The sequence below is a fragment of the Rhinolophus sinicus genome, linkage group LG15 (genome assembly GCF_036562045.2).
Source record: "Rhinolophus sinicus isolate RSC01 linkage group LG15, ASM3656204v1, whole genome shotgun sequence".
In the NCBI taxonomy this organism is placed as follows: Eukaryota; Metazoa; Chordata; class Mammalia; order Chiroptera; family Rhinolophidae; genus Rhinolophus; species Rhinolophus sinicus.
The window spans coordinates 7,263,837-7,283,582 of record NC_133764.1 but is presented as its reverse complement, the minus strand read 5'-3'; the positions used below and the strand labels follow the sequence as shown (position 1 = coordinate 7,283,582).

General features: G+C 43.9%; 1 protein-coding gene across 1 annotated transcript in view; it reads left to right on the top strand.

The window, feature by feature from the left end:
* Positions 1 to 19,746, top strand: part of DNAH9 (dynein axonemal heavy chain 9) — a 241,202-nt gene that overhangs the window by 86,768 nt on the left and 134,688 nt on the right. The window contains exons 19-22 of the mRNA XM_074319350.1: positions 3,296 to 3,470; positions 7,360 to 7,533; positions 7,991 to 8,198; positions 18,650 to 18,815. Of these exons, the coding sequence (XP_074175451.1) occupies positions 3,296 to 3,470; positions 7,360 to 7,533; positions 7,991 to 8,198; positions 18,650 to 18,815 (723 nt within the window). The remainder of the gene's footprint in view (positions 1 to 3,295; positions 3,471 to 7,359; positions 7,534 to 7,990; positions 8,199 to 18,649; positions 18,816 to 19,746) is intronic.

The window sequence follows — 19,746 nt, the reverse complement described above, 5'->3', positions numbered from 1 at the left end:
CAAGTGTCGGGGCAGAGGTGAAGGGAGAACTTTCCACCGCAAAAGGATTCGAGGCACTCTTATTTCATGTGCCCCCCCCAACCTGTCACTATCCACCCACGTAAGAGTGCATTTTGTATAACTGTAATAAAAGCTGAGTTGCAATTGAGTAGTTGACATAGTGGTATATTTTTAGATATTTAAACATTTATTTTGATTTTGTAATTTTTATATTTTGGCATCAATAATTATTTTTCCAAACTTCAATATTTTCATAAATCTTTGAAATGCCTTTACCCCCTTGTGACCTGTGGGCTCCATGGCCGTGGAATCTAATGAGATAAAGCAGCCTTGGCAGCAGGCAGTGTCTGGAAGGGCAATAGTGGTGAGTGTCCCAAGTGGGCAAGGGCCACAAAGAGTTAAAATACCATGGAATGGGACGTTTTTGGGAAAATAGTATACCCGCATTCTTTCTCTTTTGCTGAGACACTTGTCCAGTATATTCTCTGACTAACAGGCCATTTCCCCCTTGGCATTTAGAATAAGAGATGCCAAACTTTTGTCTGTTTATGTATGAGTGTGTATGTGAGTGTGTGTGAGCACACATGTGCTCATGAGCCTGTACAAGTCTCCGAAACAGGCTTTGAAGCCTCTGTATTAAGGCTATCCAGAGACGACTCTCCTCTAATCTCTGAACCCCATGGCTCGCAAGGAAAAAAAGCATAGCTGTCATTTATGGTGCCTGCTCTGGGTGTTATTTCATTTCATTCTCACAACATTCCTAAGAGAGCTACCCATCCTGTAGATAAGGGAGCAGAGGTGCTGTGATGCTCCCTTGGCGTCACAGCTAGTTAGTAACAAGGCACTTCCTTCACAGTCTTCTGTTTTATTCATAACAGTGTTGGAATGCCAGCTTTATGCGGCCCTGTTAAAACAACGTTATGCAATGTCAACACATAGTAATTTTTACATTGAATGAGCAGACCTCATAATGGGTGATTATAAAACAACTTTATTTTGTTTCCCACTGTTTCTTCCAAACCGTTTTATGTGGCTGGTTGTCCTCCTGCCCCTGAATTAAATATAGGTGACTTTTCTGGTCATTCCTCAGAAACAAAAAGGCGTATGATTACTTCTACTCACACAATCACACACACACAATATGAAAATTTTAAAAAGCAAACTACACTTAAAATGAAAGCTTCTCCCCCTGCCCCCACAGCTCAGGCCTGCTCTAGCTCTGGACCTGCAGTGGGAAAGGGGAGTGTCCTTAACTTCTTTCCTTACTCTGTCAGCTGCCCCCTCACCAGCTGTGGATTGAAGGGGGACAGAGAGAAGAGAGTAAGGGGCAGGAAAGGTCTCATTGGCTGGTATTGCGTGGCCTTAGTTACCCTAGCTGTGACAGATTTGGAAATCTGACCCTTTCTCTAGAAACTTGTGTGGATTCCTTGGACCCCGGCCCATCACTGGAGATCTCCCTATGCCTCTCCATAGCCAATCCTGGATGGGCAACTCCTCACACAAACCCCTTAGGGTGACCCCCTTAGCCAGCATCTAACACAACCTCACATTCTCATATCCTACACCCAGATTCCAGGAAATACCTCTCCTGTGCCTTGACAAACTATAGCACAGGCTGCCCCAGCACTCAGCCTCTACACCTACATCCCACTGTGAGCTTAGCAAGGCAAGTCTCTTCAAGGTTTGCCAGGCATTGGCACCGCCTTCCCTATGAGAGAGGGGGCACTCATTGCACACCAACGTTCCCTCCAAACTCCTGTATGCTAATTTCTAGCCCCTCCAGCGTCTCCCACTTTGATCCTCAACCCCTGAGAAGATGAGAGGCCAGGGTCACAAAGCCCTTTGCAAGTGTCCCCTAGATTGTCTGGAATCTCGGTTTGGAATGTGAGAGTAGTTGGACCCTATTGTGTTGGCGCCTCATCCAAAACTGAGTGTAAGGTGGTTCCATTTTGACATTCTGTTACAAATACCGTGTTTCCCCAAAAATAAAACCTGGCCGGACAATCAGCTCTAATGCGTCTTTTGGAGCAAAAATTAAGACCCGGTATTATTTTACTATTAAGACCGGGTCTTATATAATATGGTATAATATATAACAATATAATATAATACAATATAATACCAGGTCTTATATTAATTTTTGCTCCAAAAGACGCATTAGAGCTGATTGTCTGGCTAGGTCTTATTTTCAGAGAAACACGGTATGTATCAAGAAAATGAAGGCAAGCCCATTAAATACTCAGTTTCCTCATTACTCATGGAAGTAATGCCTAAACTATTAGACCACTTCACAGCATGGCTATAAGGACTGCAGTGAGATTAAAAACAACCGCTAACACAAAATACTGAAGAGAATAGAATGCTATGAAAGAAACTCTGAAGCCCAAAGCCAGTAAATGACTTATAAGGTGTCAGTTGATGGCGTTGCTCATTTTGTAACAGTGAACCCTGCCTCTGTGCAGCCTGTGAGCTCAGCTTCCTGTGGGAGGTGGCCGTGTGGGCAGGCATGCAGGAAGGGTTGAGTGTGTGGGTAGGTGGTGTAATCCGTGTGCACACATGACAGGATCAGTGTGCCCGTGTGTACGTGTGTGTGCACATGCATACACGCTCGCCCCTGCTCCCTTGGGCATAGATGCACCTTTGTGCATCTCTTGATATCTGCCTTTCAGTCAAGACCAAAGCCAAGATTAAAAGTACAAAAGCCAGGCCAGGACAAAGTTACAGAGGTACATTTTTAGAAGAAGAACTCCTATAAATAAATCATGATTGTATAAAATAACCATCTATCCTGGCCCATTCTGCCCCCCACCTAACCGCCCCCCCAGAGAAAATGTTTTCAGTGTGTTTCAATTGATGGAACTCCTCTGAGTTGAAATTGTGGAACCTCAGAATTACACCCAGTTGACTCTGGTACTTCTTGACAATTGAGGAAACTGTGAAAGAAATGAAACTACTAAGATAGTTACTTGTTTGGTGGCAGCTGCCTGCATTCCCAAGGAGTGAGGGGGAGTCATCAGTGTTCAAAGAAGGGAAGTGGAGAGGGGGAGGTTACCAGAGGAAAGGGAGATGAGAAAATGAACCTGCTTGGGAGCACTCTGGGCCCTTACTTCTTTACAAAGGGAACCGGCCCCAAAATAGCTGATGAACCCAAAGGCTTCAGTAGCACCATGGTCCTCTGTAATCCCAGGGAACTTGACAAATCAGGAGTCCATGAAACCCAGCTGTGTCCCATTGCTGTCTACAATGCCTCTAGGGAACCCGGTGTTTTAGAGCCGACTGGGGTCTCTCTTTGCAGATTTAAGAAGATAATTCCAATCCCAGAGCAGAGCATGGTTCAGATGCTGTGCCACCTTCTCGAGTGTCTCCTGACCAAGGAGGACATCCCTGAAGACAGCCCCAAGGAAACTTACGAGCTTTATTTTGTGTTCGCTGCTATCTGGGCTTTCGGCGGAGCAATGGTCCAAGATCAGGTAAGAGGAGGTGCTGAGGTTGACACCCACATTCAGTCCACCGTGGCAAAAACTGATCTTCCAGCGAAGGTCCGGAAGGTCGGACAGCTAAATGTCAGAATTAACATGAAAGCATCAAACTATTTAGTTCTCTACCCATTGCTCTTCTAAAGACATCTGTCCCCATAGATGGGTCCCAGATTGGAATGTATTTCGAGTTGTTGCTTTTTGAGTTACTGAATGTATCTTTGATTTCATGGAGGGTTGCAGTGTTTGAATTTGAACAACCGGAGGTACAATTGAGGAAAGGTACCTTTCAAGGTGAAGTGTGTTTTATAAGCAAAATTATGCTGTGCTGTGGAAGCTTGAATAGGAAGAATCCCTTTAGCCTTCTCAAAATCTTCCAGAATAGGCATGCACCAGTCTTCACCAGGCCAGAGTTAACCAACATGTCCCCGTACCCCTGAAATGCAGATCTGTTCACAGAAGATTGGACCAAAAGTCAGCTGACCCCTAGGGGTAGGAAACCAAAGTAGTGTCTGTCTCATGGTGTTGGCTGCTGCAGCTTCATGCTCTTTGGGGGTGGGATGTTTGCCTGGAGTATCTTGACATCCTATTCCCTAACACTTCCTGCATTCACAGTCTGTTCTTTACTTAGTTTCCTTGAAATAAAAGGTCTTCTATCTAGAGACAGCATGTTCAAAATTATCCATCTCAGTCTTTTACAACTGACTCTAGCTGTCAGGAAATAACATACACAGGTTAGGAACATGGATTCTGGATTCGAATCGTAGCTCTGCCACTTACTATCTGGGGGACACTGGCAAGTCACTTAACCTCTCTCTACCTTATTTCCCCCATGTGCACGAAGGAGATGAGAGTGGTGATAGTGAGGGTGGTTGTGAGGATTGAATAAAGGGATACCGTTCTGACTGCCTACCACGAATGTGGGCAAAGCACTTAGAATGGTGCTGGCACACACACACACATGCCTAATAATGGTCTCGCACCACAAATACTCAGTTTCGGAGCAAATATCTGGTGCCTGTCTCACAACAGGGGATCAAACTAAGCTGCAGTTGTTAGAGATAGGATTGAGTCTTCCTGGTCTGGGTTGACCATAGGCTCTTTCAAGGAGAGAGGTATTATAAAAAGTTTCAGACTGCCAGGGCAAAGCCATTTCTAAGAATCCAAAATGGAGGTGAGCTGGGAGAATGAACAATTAATTCAGAATTACCAATTAATTTATGTTCCATTTTCACAGCCTCTGGTTGTAACACGCATCCCACCTCCCATCATCCCCTAACACGTTCCTCAGTGCTCAAAGTTCAGAAAGAAGTTTTCACAAGCTCTTGGGACATGTACCCTTCTCCAGCTCCCTCTCCAGAGCGAGATGCTGATGGGAAAGAGCAGAAGGTGCCTGGACGGGGAGTATGACATTTGAGGATTCCATGCTGTCTGTCCCGCACCCTTGGAGCTTCTCCACGGACGGCTTCTTTGGCACTTTACATTCCCCCTTTGAGGCGAGGGTGCAGTGAGTCCAGCAGGATGGATGAGACCTCGTCGAAATGCACAGAGATCCAGAATACATAGGTTATTACTTTCCATCAAATGCAGCCCCTGACCTTTCGGCTGCTGAAAGAAATGTCAGACAGGAACCACTGCTGGGCTTTTCTCCTATGTTGGTGCCAAACAAGCAGTGAGGGGTCAGGAGGAAGATATCTGGTCAATTTTTCTGTCTCTGAACAGAAAAATTTAAATCCACTCAACTCTTTAAAAGCCCAAGAGAAAGCACCCCTCCAGGCATGCCAGGCTCTGGAACACTTGCAGCTGTAGGCAGCCATGGTAGCACATGGGGCGAAGACAAGGGAGAATGCTTTTAGCAGCAGGAATATCCGAGACCCCTCCACCTGCATTCACGCCACACACCAAAAAGAGTGCTGTAAATTGAAAAGCAGGAAGTTGGCCAAAACACTGACATCAGGAATACCAGTGGCGCTTACATTTAAAAAGCTGTCATCAGAACAAAGCAGAACTTAAAATACAGCCTATGCTTGAGCAGAATGCTCATAATAAAAGGGCGGGGGGGGGAGCATGATGGTAAATACTTTGCAACAACTATAGGAAATGATCTCTCAGACGTGAATGATCTCTAAGGGAGCACCGGACTGGGAGACAGAAAACCTGTGTTCAACTCCCAGTTCTGCCATATGCTTCTAGAAGTATCACCTTTTGAGCTTTTGTCTTTTCAGATATAAAATAGGAATTGTTTTCCCTAGCCAGGATAACGTAGAGCATTGTGAAGATCCAATGAGATGTTTTGTTGGAAACTGCTGCAGCATGCCAGTACAGACTCACTGTCATCCAGTTCCAAGGGCAGGAAGGAGACCAGAGAATTGTCAGAATCCAAAGGACTTGGGGGTTTCAGAAGGGGCTTCTTCACTGAGGTCACTGCTGAAGAGATACCAGAACTGTTGACATGAGAAAGGGCCATGGGGATGACTCAGCAGACACCTTGTTTTTATAGTGTCCAGTTGTAGTAGAAAGTGAGGGCAAGAATCAGGAGGGCGAGACGATGTTCTGCAGCCCAGCTAATGGCTTGGCTGGGAAACTGACCGGGTAGCTCAAGGTGTAATTGGGGGTGAGGAAAGGAAAAGATCATCTCGGATTTTCCATATTAATTTAAAATTTGGTTATTGTAGGAAGTTAAAGGTCTTCCAGAATTTCACCCATGAGTTAAAATGGGAATTTTTTCTAAGGCTTCTGATTGCAAAGAACAATTTTGAGAGGATACAGCAGCCCCTGAATCTGAATTCAAATCAGAATAAGAAGAGCATACAAACCTGTCCTTACCTTAGAGCCTATTTCCGTTCTCATTTTAAGCGGAAAGAATTCAATTCTTTGTACTTAATAGATAGTAACATGAGGCCGTGTCTTCCAAGCCCAGGCTCATTGCCGTACACCCAGTTCCCTGGTCTGTACAGCCTGTGAACTCCATCTTTGTTCAGCCCTCCAGGAACACTTCCTAAAATGCCCCATCTGGGCCTTTTTCCTTTTGAGGATTTTTCCCAGGTCTGTGTCTTCATCATGGGTTTGCTCCCCCAGAGGATTGCCGGTAGCTGCAAGTATGTTTTGGGATGTGTGTGCATACATGTGCATATGTTTTAGCTTGGACACAATAAGATCGTCTGAGTGTACTGGGTACACAGCCCTGTCCTTAGTGGCTCGTGGTTTAATCTGTATGCTTGTAAATTATGTCTCCGCCTATTCCTTCCGTCAGAAGACCAGTACAGCTTTGTCTCTGCTCTTGAAGGAACCTTAGAAATCTTCTTTTCTAGGATGCTCATTTACAGATGAGAAAACTGAAGCACAGAAAGCAGGGATTTGCCTGTGGTTATGTACCTGACTCCCCTGAGTCTTCTCATGTAACCCCCATGCACTCCCAGGTGTCAACAGTCACATTTTATTATTTCCTCCTCTGGCTGCCATCGTGGACATTGCTGTCTCAGGAGCCTAGGATAGGGGAAGTCTATCTCTCTGGGAGTTCTCGGCCACACTTGCCCATCTTTTGGTCGCGGGCTCCCACTCTCCTCCATGTTCTTGTGCCTCCCTCCCTGACCCTCCACCCCGAGACGGCTCTGAGATGTGCCAACGCCAGGGAGGCTCAGCTGCCTGGTCAGGCAGGGGCGCTTGCACATGTTCAAGGGAGGCCTCTGCTTAGCTGGGCCTCAGTCAGGGCTGCTCCTCAGCAAACAGCGTCCTTTCTGGAAGACCTGGTCCATCGAGCAGGCCTACATGAGCAGGAGCATTTTGTGTTCTCTGCCCTGCCCTTCTGCCTAATGCCTGGGCAGCCTGTCTAGGCTTCTCGAGCTCTGGACAGCCTTGACCTCCAACTGCTTTGTTTTGACAGCTGGTGGACTACCGGGCAGAATTCAGCAAATGGTGGCTGACAGAGTTCAAAACAGTCAAGTTTCCGTCCCAGGGAACCATTTTTGACTATTACATAGACCCAGAGACCAAGAAATTCGAACTGTGGTCCAAGCTCATCCCCCAGTTTGAATTTGACCCTGAGCTGCCTTTACAGGTGAGTGTGGTGGGTAACCAAGGATGTGCAGTGACTCTGGGAGCAGCCCCTTCACGGTAGCCGAGAGTTCTGACCTTGCTAGTAATTAGTCATCACCAGCTGCTCACCTTTTCAGAGGAAATCATAGGTGTGATGAAGTCGCAAGGTTCCCCAAAGGCTCGATAACTTGATTACCGGACCCCACTGTCAACCTGGGGGCCAGAAGGTGATGGCAGGAGCAGAAGTGTCTGAAATACAGGGAGGCAGACAGAGCCGCTGGAGGAGGAAGGGGCTGTTCTCCACCCAAAGAATAAGATACAGGGTAGTCTTACTGGGGACATTAGGGAAGACCCTCCTGCCTGAGGTAGTGAGCTCGCCTGGACAGCAGACTCCACTCTCCTGAAATGTTCTAGAACCTTCTGCAGTGCATCTGTTTCTCCCACGAGCCCCTGGCACACTCATTGTGTTCCTGTTCCAGGCTTGTCTGGTGCACACAAGCGAGACCATTCGAGTGTGCTATTTCATGGAGCGGCTCCTGGAGCGGCGGCGGCCCGTCATGCTGGTGGGGACGGCCGGCACGGGCAAGTCGGTGCTGGTGGGAGCCCAACTGGCCAGCCTCGCCCCCGAGAACTACCTGGTGAAAAACGTACCGTTCAACTACTATACCACGTCAGCGATGCTGCAGGGTAAGGGGCCCAGACGGCATGTGGGTGGTAGAGGGAGTGTCCGAATGGCCATGTTGCCTGGCACAGAGCTGGGGCAGAACCAGATGCCTGCTCGGATGGACGGTGCCTCTCCTCTCACAGTCCCCTTCTCACCGCTCCCCTCCTTACTCTTCCACAACACCTCTGTCCCACTTCTCCGACAGCCCTGAGCCTCCTTGCCCCATCCTTTCTCCCTACATTCCTCCTGGGGCTGCTAAATTCCTCCAGGGCGGGGAGTTCAGCACTTTGATGACAAAAAAAGCTGCAAACCCACTGAGAGGTCTGCATGGGCCTGTAGACGTCTGTCATCTGATCTATCTCGAGAGAGCGTGCATTCATCCCTCATAGTTTATAGATGGGGAAACTGAGGTTCAGGTAAAAGTACGTGATTGCCCAAGGTCACCACCAGGCGGCAAGGCTGGCATGGCACTTCCAGCCCTCTGACCACATGGAACATGCTTTTTGCTGGGAATTGACATGGGCCCTGCTGGGTGTGACTTCAAGGTCAGGTTCACGACAGGTGTTTTCTTCTCCCTAGAGTCACTTCCTCCTTGACCCTCACAGTAGAGTCTCCTTTTCTTTTCTTTTTTTTTTCTTTTTTTTTGGTATAGAAACACTTAACGCATTAACCCTTGAAACAGCTTCCTTTCAAAGAAATACCCACGCCAACCTCCCAACAAGAGGAGGGAGTGGCAGGGCTGGGGAGAAACCCTGTTCCTATGCCTCACACTGGTGTAATGGCCTTGCCCTACCCTTTGTAACCCAGCCCCACCCCTAGGATGTGAAACCCACAAAAACTGAGGACATCCGTAAGTTAAAAGCCATAGTGTCCAACGTGAAAAGTGAACCTGCACTTTTCCTGTCTGACTACATCATCAGGCCTTAGGCCAGCAGACTCGCAAAGCGGTCTTCACTTGGACCACCACCTGCTCAGCCCGGACTGTTTTTACTGAGCTGGTCACTCTGTGCCCCCTGCCCGCTGTGAGCCCAGAGGCAGTCATCATGGTGTGGCCACTGCTCTGCTTCCCCCCGATCCCACGTGAGAGGCCAGCACACTTCCCACCCTCTGTCTGCAGCACTGTGCCCCCTCTTCCAGGGTCCAGGTCCACATGCTGCTACAGAGCAGCCCCGTCTGTGCTCTGCTGTCTAGCTCTCATAGCAGCCAAGTGCCAGGAGCTTGATGGAAGTTAAAGTTGTCCCCTCTCTCCCCCTCAGTGACAGAGAGACGTCCCCATAGGCTTCATCCACTGCTGGGCTGGGAAATGTTTCACACCCTCAGTCCCAGTCCTGCAGTGGACAGTAGCACTACATGAATGCTAACAAGTCAGACAGTGAAGTGATGCAGACTTCCGTGGATGCTTCGCTAGTCAGCCAGTGACGTGGGCGTCTTCCTCTTAACACTGAAAGAATGCTTCCTCAGTTTGTTGTGCTCTTCGCAGTGTTAAACAGCTACAAGAAGGAAGCACTTTGAAGTTTAGTCGGCGTTATTCACATTTTTCTCCAGCATGTTCTTTGTAATTAACAAAACCAGTCAAGCCCTGGTCGGTATGTTTGCCCATCTCCCTAGTGTAAATGCCCCCACGAGGACCAGTTGCAAGCTTCATGCAACGTCAATGAACATGGAGTCCAGAAGAAGCACACAGTAGCACACCACTCATAGTGGTTCTGTTTTATGGATAAAATAGATGAAAGTAACCCCAAGGGCATAGATTATGGCAAAGTAATTTGGGTGTAATGAATTTGGAATATTTATTACCTTTTTCAATGTAATTCACTTAATTGTAAGTTGACCTAATTTAGTTTTAAATAATGGCTGTGTTTAACAATTTGATTGCAAAATTCCCTCCGTTTTAACAGTCAGCTCTTAAGAGACAGCTCCAGTAAACCACTAGCTTCATCTTTACTCCATGCGTCCTCAGCCACCACATGCCAGGCAATGTCATAACCTTCCGTCACGGCCTGGCGCCAGCACATGAGCACCCAGCAGTGGTCTTAAGCAGACTTCACCTGCCTGGCTGGTTCACATTGTAATGCTGTTTGGTCTGCGTAACGTAGTTTGTTTCTCTTCGTTGTTCATGGAAAGATATTACCTCTACATTTTTTTGCAAACCTTCAGTCCAGTGACAATTCAGATTACCAGCTCTGTCCATTTACACCAACTCTTACTATTACTTCCAACTATACTAATGAGACGATGATAACTTACATTTCCCAAGCATTCACCAGGTATGTGTCTGTCACTACCTGAGATTAGTTATTTAATCACTTAATATTTTACAGCCCTTTAAAGTATCATCCCTGTGTTACAGATGAGAAAAACAAAGCACAGAGAAGTTAAATAAGCTGCCCTAAGCCACACAGTAAGTGTTGGAGCCAGGGTTTGAGTCTAGACAGTTTGATTTCAGCATCAATGCTCTAATCATTGGGTTATACTGCCTCCCTGATAAGAAAATACTTTTGGAAACTGCAATAAATATTTGATATTATTATTACTATTATCATTAGTAGTAGTATTTGAGTGTTCTAGAGGAGTTGTTTTCTAGAATCCTGTTATGATTATATAATGTAAAAAAAAGAAAACTTTAAATAGAGATTAAAAATTCATAGCCAAGAAAGAGGAGATGAGCTTCTTACACTGTCCAGACCCCTTGCTCCTACTCTGAGTCCCTCAACTGGTGGACTTTCTCCTTCCCTCCTGTCAGAACACAGAGAATTCTTCTCAAAAAGTCACAGAATGCTGTCAAATAGACCAGGATGACACTGGCTTCTCACTGCAGCTGAATATACACCAAAACACACTTTCTGTCTCATGTTAATTCCCTGGTGGCCTCTGGGTCTCGTCCCTCCTCTGAGGATGAAGCAGCTGTCCTGTCACCTCACCTGTCCAGAACCAACTAGGAACTGGCAAGTGACCCAAAGCCCAGAGTAGCTGGCACATATGTAACATCTATGCAACAAAGCTCATACCCTGATTCTAAAAAATGCTGACTTCCCTTCCTCAGAACCTCCTTCCTCATCACTCTTTCTGCAGCCCAGTGTTTTCACTGCTGTTTGTACTTAAGCCCTGTGTAGCTAAGAAAAGATTGAATGTGAGGTGGTATAGTTTGTTTTAAAGGGCAGATAGTACATCCAGACAGAGGTGCAAAATGTGTGTTTATAAAATGTTTGTAATGGCAAAAGATGGGAAGTAGTCTAATTATCCATATGATGGAATGCGAAGCATTATTACAAAGGATGAGGAAAGTCTCTATGAATTGAGTTGGAACCATTTCCAAAGTTTTGTTGAGTGAGAAAAGAAAGATACAGAACAGGTACACAGTATCCTCCAAATTGTCTTGTTTAAAAGGAGATATTATATATATATATATATATATGGAGATATTATATATAATTTATATATATGTGTGTGTGTGTATAAATGTACACACACATGTAAATACATATATATGTAAAATACATATATGAAATATCTCCAGACACACAAGAAACTGATAACAGCAGTTTCTCTTGGCAAGGGGAACTGGATGCTGAGAGTGGAATGCTGAGAACTGCTTAAACTTTTTAAAAATTATGAACTATTTCAATCATGCAGAAAATAATATAACAGATGCCCTGTACTCACCACCCAGATTTCACAGATGTGAACATTTTGTCATTTTGCTCTGTATGGTAGCTTTGTAAGTACAGCCAACACACCACCCCATCCCTTCCTCCTTCCCGCCCCTCCTTAACCAGACTACTAAACTTAATGTGTATCATTGCAAATTTATACTTTTGGTACATATCGTACCCATAAACATGCATGGTGTTGTGTGCTTTTAAATTCTAAATATATATCATACTGTAACTTCCTTTGGCAACTTTTTAAATCATTGTCTGTTTTGATGCATGGAGATCTATTTCATTGATTTTCACTGCTGCATAGCATTCCATTGTGTGAGTAAGTCACAGCTCGTTTATTCATTTTCCTACTAAAAGGCAGCATAATTTTTAACATTTTCCTTTTAAAAAGCATTTTTAAGTTAGAATTGATACACAATACATGGCACATATTAAACTGTACAATCCGATAAGTTTTGAAAAATTTACCCACCCATGAAACTATCACTACAATCGAAATAATGAACACATCCATCACCTCTGGAAGTTTCTTATGTTCCTTGATAATCCCTCACTGTCTCCCAAACCCCATCCCACCTCGTGTACCCGTGCCTGGCAACCACTGATTTGTTTCTGTCACAATATGTTAGTTTGTATTTTCTAGAATTTTTTTACATAATGGAATCATACAGAGTGTACTCTTTTTTGTCTGGCTTCTATCAGCATGATTTTGAGATTTATCCATGTTGTTGAGTGTACCAATAGTTCATTCTTTTCATTCCTGAATAGCAAGATAAAATATGTAAAACACTCAGAATGATTCTTAGCGTACAATAAGTGCTTAGTAAATGGAAGATGTTATTGTAATATTAAAATCCTTCTCAAATTTAAGAATCTATAAATATTAAACAATAATTTCTAAGCCCCAACTACCAAAACAAAAGGAACATAAGCAAATCCCTTTTTCCTTGACAAATGAATTTAACATAAACTATGCTAAAACAAAAATAATGTTTCAACTTTCAAATAGGCAATAACTCCACCCAGCAGGTCAATTCATCCAGGTCTCCAGGGGAGATATTTTGCAGCTCACTCATTCTGCTAGTCCATCAAATACCATTTTTCTCAAAAACAGATTTTATTTTAATAGAGAAAGCAGCTGCTTGATACTTTCTGCATCTCTCCTCTCTCTCATTACATCCAGCTCTAGGGTCTTCATTGAGTGCTTTTCTAAACATAGATTCAGAACTCTTTTAAGTGCAAACAGGGGCTTTGTTTCCAGGCATTCACATTGCCCACCAGCGTGGATAGCAGATGCTTTATTTAATGTTTATAATATGCCAGGCCTTGTGCTTTAGTTCATTTAATCCTCCCCACCCAATGAGACACTGTATCCATAATGCTTTTAACTGCAAGCAGTGGAAAATCTGATGATAATGACATAAACAGAGATTTTTTTTTTGCATGCGTATAAGAAGTCTTGAGGTAGGTAGTTGCTAATGCTAAATCAGTGATTCAGTGCTATCCATGCTATAATATCTAGTACAAAATGGTGCTGCTCCAGTCATCACATCTACATTCTAAATGGAAGGAAAAAAAATGGTAAAGGGAAGAGTTAGTGCCCATGTCAGGACATGAAAGCTCTCCAGGGACATAGACTTACATCTGTGTCTTACCATTCAGTACTGTGTCGCATAGCCACCCCAACTGGAAAGGGACTAAAAAGAAGGAAGTTGTAAATGGTGTTCATCACAACGATGATTGTCTCTATTTTTACACAATAAGAAAATGACTCTCAAAGTCACCCAGTGAGTTCCTACCCAAGCTGTCTTGTTTCCTCACGCTGTAGTGGTCATCCCCTTTGACAACACTGAAGTCATGCATCTGAGTTTCCATAGTAGAATGCCACCTTTGCTTTTGTTCATCTGCTATCTAGAGCACATGGATATCTTTCCCTTTGATAGGAAATAGAATGGGCCTGTTAGTCAGTCCTTGAAACACTGAGAGTTCAGTTGACTACTCTCCAACAGCTGCACAAGGCAGATTGATAATGCTGGCCTCTCCAGTAGAGAGACAGATCTGTGCTCTGTTCCTCCAGCTTCTCTACACTCCGCAGCCCAGATGCACTGCTTTCATTCCCTTCACCCAGTTACAATTTAATGACCCACCCTTGGCTTCTGTTAAGGGTTAGGATGATAAAAGATAATTGTAAGTTATTTTTATGCCTTCTCTAAAATCTCAGTAGAAAATCATGCCCCATTTGTAGCCTGATAAACCTTTTGTAAGTATTCATGATATATGCCTTTTAGAATTTCATGCCTGAAAAATTTTTTCATACTGAAGTAGAGATGGATTTGTACCAGTAATCCTGGATGACATGGTTACTGTAATTAAACACAGGTTTAGTTCTGCGCTTTCAAGTAGGCAATTTATAGAGGGTAATGTGAGATACGTTTTTATTTGGTTACAGTGACTATGTTATCTTAGATTACTGGTGCAAAGAAGTTTCTTCAACATTATTTTGGAATCCATTGCAGTGTTTATTTTAATTGGTCTATTTTATATCTATTCAAATACCTTAAGCCTCTTCTCATTCTTTTTGAAAATATAAGTAATTTTTTTAAATAAAAGATTTGCAATGACCCACAGACAGGATAGTTTAGAAAGGGAGATGGAGGAGCAATGAACTTGGTCAAGGCATCAGTGGATTTCTATTTGCAGTTTAGACAGAATGGGCCAGAGATGAAGCTCTTCACAGTTGTGAGTTCTCTTACTGCCCAACTGCAATTTGAATTATTAGTTCAACAAATATTTGAGTGCTTGATCATACTAATTAGATAGGAGCTCAGGTGTCTGAGTCTTTGTGTAAAATCTCTATAACCTGTTCATTAAAAATTTAGGTTGGAAGGGACCATAGAAGGTCTGATCAAACTCAACCTCAAAGGAACATCGAGCTTATATTATTACGGATAGATAACATTCGTCCACTTGCCTTACTGTCTTTCAAAAAGGAGATGACACAAAATTAAATCACCAAAAATTTCTCTCTACTGAGTAAGACACTCTGCTTCAAATGGGGGAAGGGAGTTTCAAAGTATAAGGAAATATAAAACAACATGTTTCAGACTATCAAACCATTCCATAAATTTTGATACCTCCGAATTCTGAAACACAATGCAACCATTAAAATCAAATTTTAGGAGGATATGTATTATCATGTAAAGATGTTTACAATATGTGAAATTTAAAAAAAAGCATAAAAGCAGAATATATAGTATAATTCTGAATTTGTAAAGGAAAAGTCTAACAGAGCAAGTATTGAAAGTGATGCTTTTTGCTTGGTGATAGAATTATGGACAATTTTCATTTTTATTGTGATTTTTTTATGCTTTTTAATCTTTATATAATGAATATGTATTAGCTTTATAATCATGCAAAGCCTTTTATTTTTTTGAAAGAATAAACGCAAAACCCTCACAATATAATTCAAACATCGTAACGCGTGAAAAATTAGATAACGTGAAAGGAACGCAGTTCAAACACATGTACATAAATCCTGTCAGTGCAGAGTAAGACATGGTTAATTACTAATGATCCCTGTCAAAAATATGGTCAGGCAATGCGTTAACTAAACTGGGGATTTCACAAGGGCAGAAGCCATGCTGTAGTAATGTTTAAGAGGTAGTCTGCAGCGGTAGTTACATAAGGCAACCTGGGGCAGAATCCTGCCCTTGGATAAAGTCCCTTAATTTCTCTAAGCCTCCATTTTTGCATTTGTTTAAAAATCTTTTTTTTAAAGCAGATGATGATACATATTAAGGCTGCCCTTAGAAGTCTATAATGCACTTCGCGTCCTCCGTATAGAGCCAGGTTCCTCATATAGCCCCGTGGACAAATGAATGCACTGCTCTGTAATAGAATTCAGAAGCTGGAGGAATTGATGGGACTGGGACGGCCCTAGAGCGGGGTTGGGATGTGAGGGCTTACAAGGCCTTTGTCCCCAGTGATACAAAAGCAGCAGTAAAGTTGGTATCCATAGACCTAGATTCTGATTCCACCAAGGCATTCAACCTGCCTTAGCCTGTTTCCTTAGTTCTCACATGGGGACGCTAAGTCTTTCTTTGCCTCTTCATAGGGCTTGTTGTAATCACAAAATTTATTTATTCTTTAATGCAATAAATATTTTTTGAACATTCTACTTTATGCTAGGTAATATTCTATGTGCTGGGGTTATGACAAAGAGAAAAACAGAAAAACAGAGATTCCTGGCCTCATGAAGTTTAGAGTGCAGAAGGGGTAAGATAATAAACAATATAACTAAGTAAAATGTACAGGCTATTAAGTGGTAATAAGTGGTATGGAGAAGAGTGAAGTGGGGACAGGGAACAGGAGGTAGGGAGTTCATTTTAGATAGAGTGCCAGGGAAAGGCTTACTGAGAAAATGGCTTTTGAGTAAATAAGTGCCTGATGGAACTAAGGGAGCAAACGTGCTGTCATTTGGGAGAGAGAAGTCCAGGCAGAGGAAACAGCCAGAGCAAAGGCCCTGAGGCAGCAAGTGTGTCAGAAGCAGGGTGGCTGCAGCAGATGGAGTAAAGAGGGGGGCAGTCAGAGAAAGAAACAGGGATGCAACATTTGTGCATGTAACCAGACTGGCGTTGGCCCCAAGTGAGAAGGGATGCCTTAACCAGAGAGTTTTATAGAGGGCACTGGCATGGTCTGATTTATGTCTCACAAGGATACCCTTGTGTGCTGTTTTGAGAATATAATAAAGGAATCTAGGGTGAAAATAGGAAGGAGGATTTCATAGTGACCAGCTGAGAGCTGGTAGGCAAGGATGGTAGCAGTGGAGGTGGTGAAACGAGATAACAAATGGGAACCCACTTTGAAAATGAAATTGCTCTTCAAATGTACAAGGGTGGTGAAATAATAGGGGAGGAACAACATGAATAAAAACATGGAGGGCAGCTGGTGCTGCTCCCCGTGGCCACCAGCTGAACGCCAAGCCGTTCCCTATGGAGAAATCCAGTGAGATGGCGCAGGTGAGCTGTGGGCCCGGATATGGTGGGCTTGACACTCAGGACTTGTTTACGACAATGCAGAACCCAGAAACGTGGTGGAAGGGTCACATTTCTTTATATGTCTCATGTGTTTACCACCTTCAACATCACCCACATGTTTGCTGAAACTTAAACCCACTCTGCTCCTCCAGGTCTGGCTAGAAACAGAGGAACTTGCTCACATTCCATCCTTGGAGCAGAACTTGGCCAAGAAGGGATGGAAAATGCATGTGCCTTTCCCTGGGGGGTTCTCTCTTTCTCTGGGGCACTTAACATCGTGCTTTTGAGATAATCCAGTGCGTTCCAAGGCCACTTCTTCCTAGCTGACATGCTTTTCTTCTCAACAATCCTTTAGAAGCATAAAGAGCTTAATCACCCAAATTACAGGGTCTGCTTAATTCCAGGGGTTGATTTGAATATCACTGCTTTGGAAGGAGGAGAAACAAGTCTTCCTAAGGAGAGAATTTCCAATAGGACTGTTCTCAAAACCATGTCCCCAGCAGCCCATTAATTATATTTAATTTTGACAGATCTTGTATATAGTTGTTATATCTTCAGGGGGGAAGAAGGTGTTGGGTGATTAATCGGTTGATACTGTATGTTAATTAGATGCTAATTAAATTTAAATTTATTTCATATTTTAAACACTTAATTTAACTCAGCACCAGAAAATTAGAATATTCGAGCTTCTTAAAGGAACTTGTCTTTCTATCTGTCACCTTCATATGTCTGTTGACACTTTCTCCTTGTTTACAAACTTGTTTTTCAAGAGAAGGAATCAGTTCTCAGAGCGTCCAGCTGTAATAGGAAGTGTTGGTTCTTGCAATACATAAATATTTAATTGCTTGATTGAAAAAAATACGTATACCTCCACCCTGTTACTTAAGCTTGTTCTAAACAAGTCCTGTCACGCTGGGAAAGGATGCTGTTTGATTTCTTCCCTCTGGCTGGATAATTGAAGAAATAGCTCCAGAAGAGAGTCTGTACCGAGTCTCCAGAAAGATGCTGAGATGCTCTGGCCTGATGATAGGAAGGAAGGCTGGGGCAGAGCCCTTCAGGATACTGGAAGCTTCTGGGAGATCCTCTGAGGCTGTTGTTCTTCTTCCCCCTCAGGGAAAACCCCAGGCAGTAAACGCTTTGAGAACACTGTTGACAAAGTATCTAATAAGGCCTTTGTTCTAGCCCAGGTGTGGAAGTCACAGCCTTCTTGCCCTCTGCTATTCTAGGTACAGAAGGCAAGTCACCCAGGGTCTGGTTATTTGTAGATTTCCTCGGGCTTACAATACTAGGCCTTGGGACTGTCAAGGCCTCTTCTGTTTCTGGTCTATAAGCAAAGAAAACTGGGACCCCACGTATGATAGAAGGAGCATGGACTTTCTCATTTAACTGCTCTGGATTCATATCCTGGCTCTACCTTAGAAAAGTTGTTTTGTTTTTCTGAGCCTCATTTCCCTCGTCTGTAAAATGGGATAATAGTACTTACTTTACAGTGATACGATAAGGATAAAATGAGATAATTCATATTTGTGACTCCTAACACACTGCCCCATAGCAAGAAGTTCAATGCCTGGCAGATACTGTCACCATTGCTGCCATGTCATTCCAACGTCACCTCCAGGTCCTGCAGAACACTGACGTCTGGTATTATAATTGCGGCTGCCGTTGTTTGCATGCACATGCACGCTGCACCCGGGCTCGTCCTTGACTTCTGTGCTGTCTTGGTACTGGCATCTGAGGTTTGAACCTCCTTCCCTCACTAACTGGCTCTCTCCTCAGCTGTCCTGGAGAAGCCTCTAGAAAAGAAGGCTGGCAGAAATTATGGCCCCCCAGGCAACAAGAAGCTTATCTATTTCATTGATGACATGAACATGCCGGAGGTGGATGCCTACGGGACTGTGCAGCCCCACACCATCATCAGGCAGCACCTGGACTATGGCCACTGGTAAGAGCACGGACCATGGTTCAGGGTCTGGCGGGGGTGGGGGCATGGTTAAGGCAGGGCTGTCTCCTAGAGTGCGCTTTCAGACAGGCATTACTCCCCACACGGAAAGAAGGTACTGAGTTCTCATCTAAGGAAAAAAGCCTACTTTTTTCTTCAATTCATCTCAAAAGTTTCCTTCTCCAAAGCCCTAAAGCAGAATTAACCACTCCCCTGCCCCCCATCGTGGTCGCCTAGCACTGATCAGGCATCTCAACAGTAGCACCTAACACTGTATAGTGCACATGTCTGCAGGTCTTAACAACCTTTGTCTCTTCACCCAGCAACTCACAGGGTCTGATATTATCTGTTGCAACAGTATAAGTTTTAATAGCAAAAGGTCTGAACTTGCCAGGAAGGCAATAATAAAAAGCAAGCAAGTCAGTGATTTGAGACCATTTTGTTTTGACTCACCTTCCTACCTGACACTGAATCAGCTGCTGCAAAAAAGTGGGGAGTATAAAGAGGGTACTCAGAGATAACTGTAGTTGCAATGGTAACCTGAGTTGCCTTTCATTCATTCCTAATCCTTCGCTGGGTGCCTGCCATATACAACCACCTACAATCTCCACACCAGCATCAGAGCAGCTGAACTATATAGACTGGAAAAAAAGAGTCACACTTACTGGTTTTACTTTGGATTCATGGTCACAAACCTTAAACGGGAAGTAGAAACTTCCTGGAAATTCTACCATATTGCATTCGTCTGTCTACATTTCCACTCTCAGAAATGTCCATTTCATCCCTCCTCCCCTCTCCCCAAGCTTCCTACGCCACCTCAGCTAATGATCGCACCATTAATGTCCGTCACTTGCTTCCATGTCTGTGCAACTTACTTGCATCCCCATGCATCCTCTTCTTCCTCCTGTTACCTCTTCCCTAAGGCTTAACCACC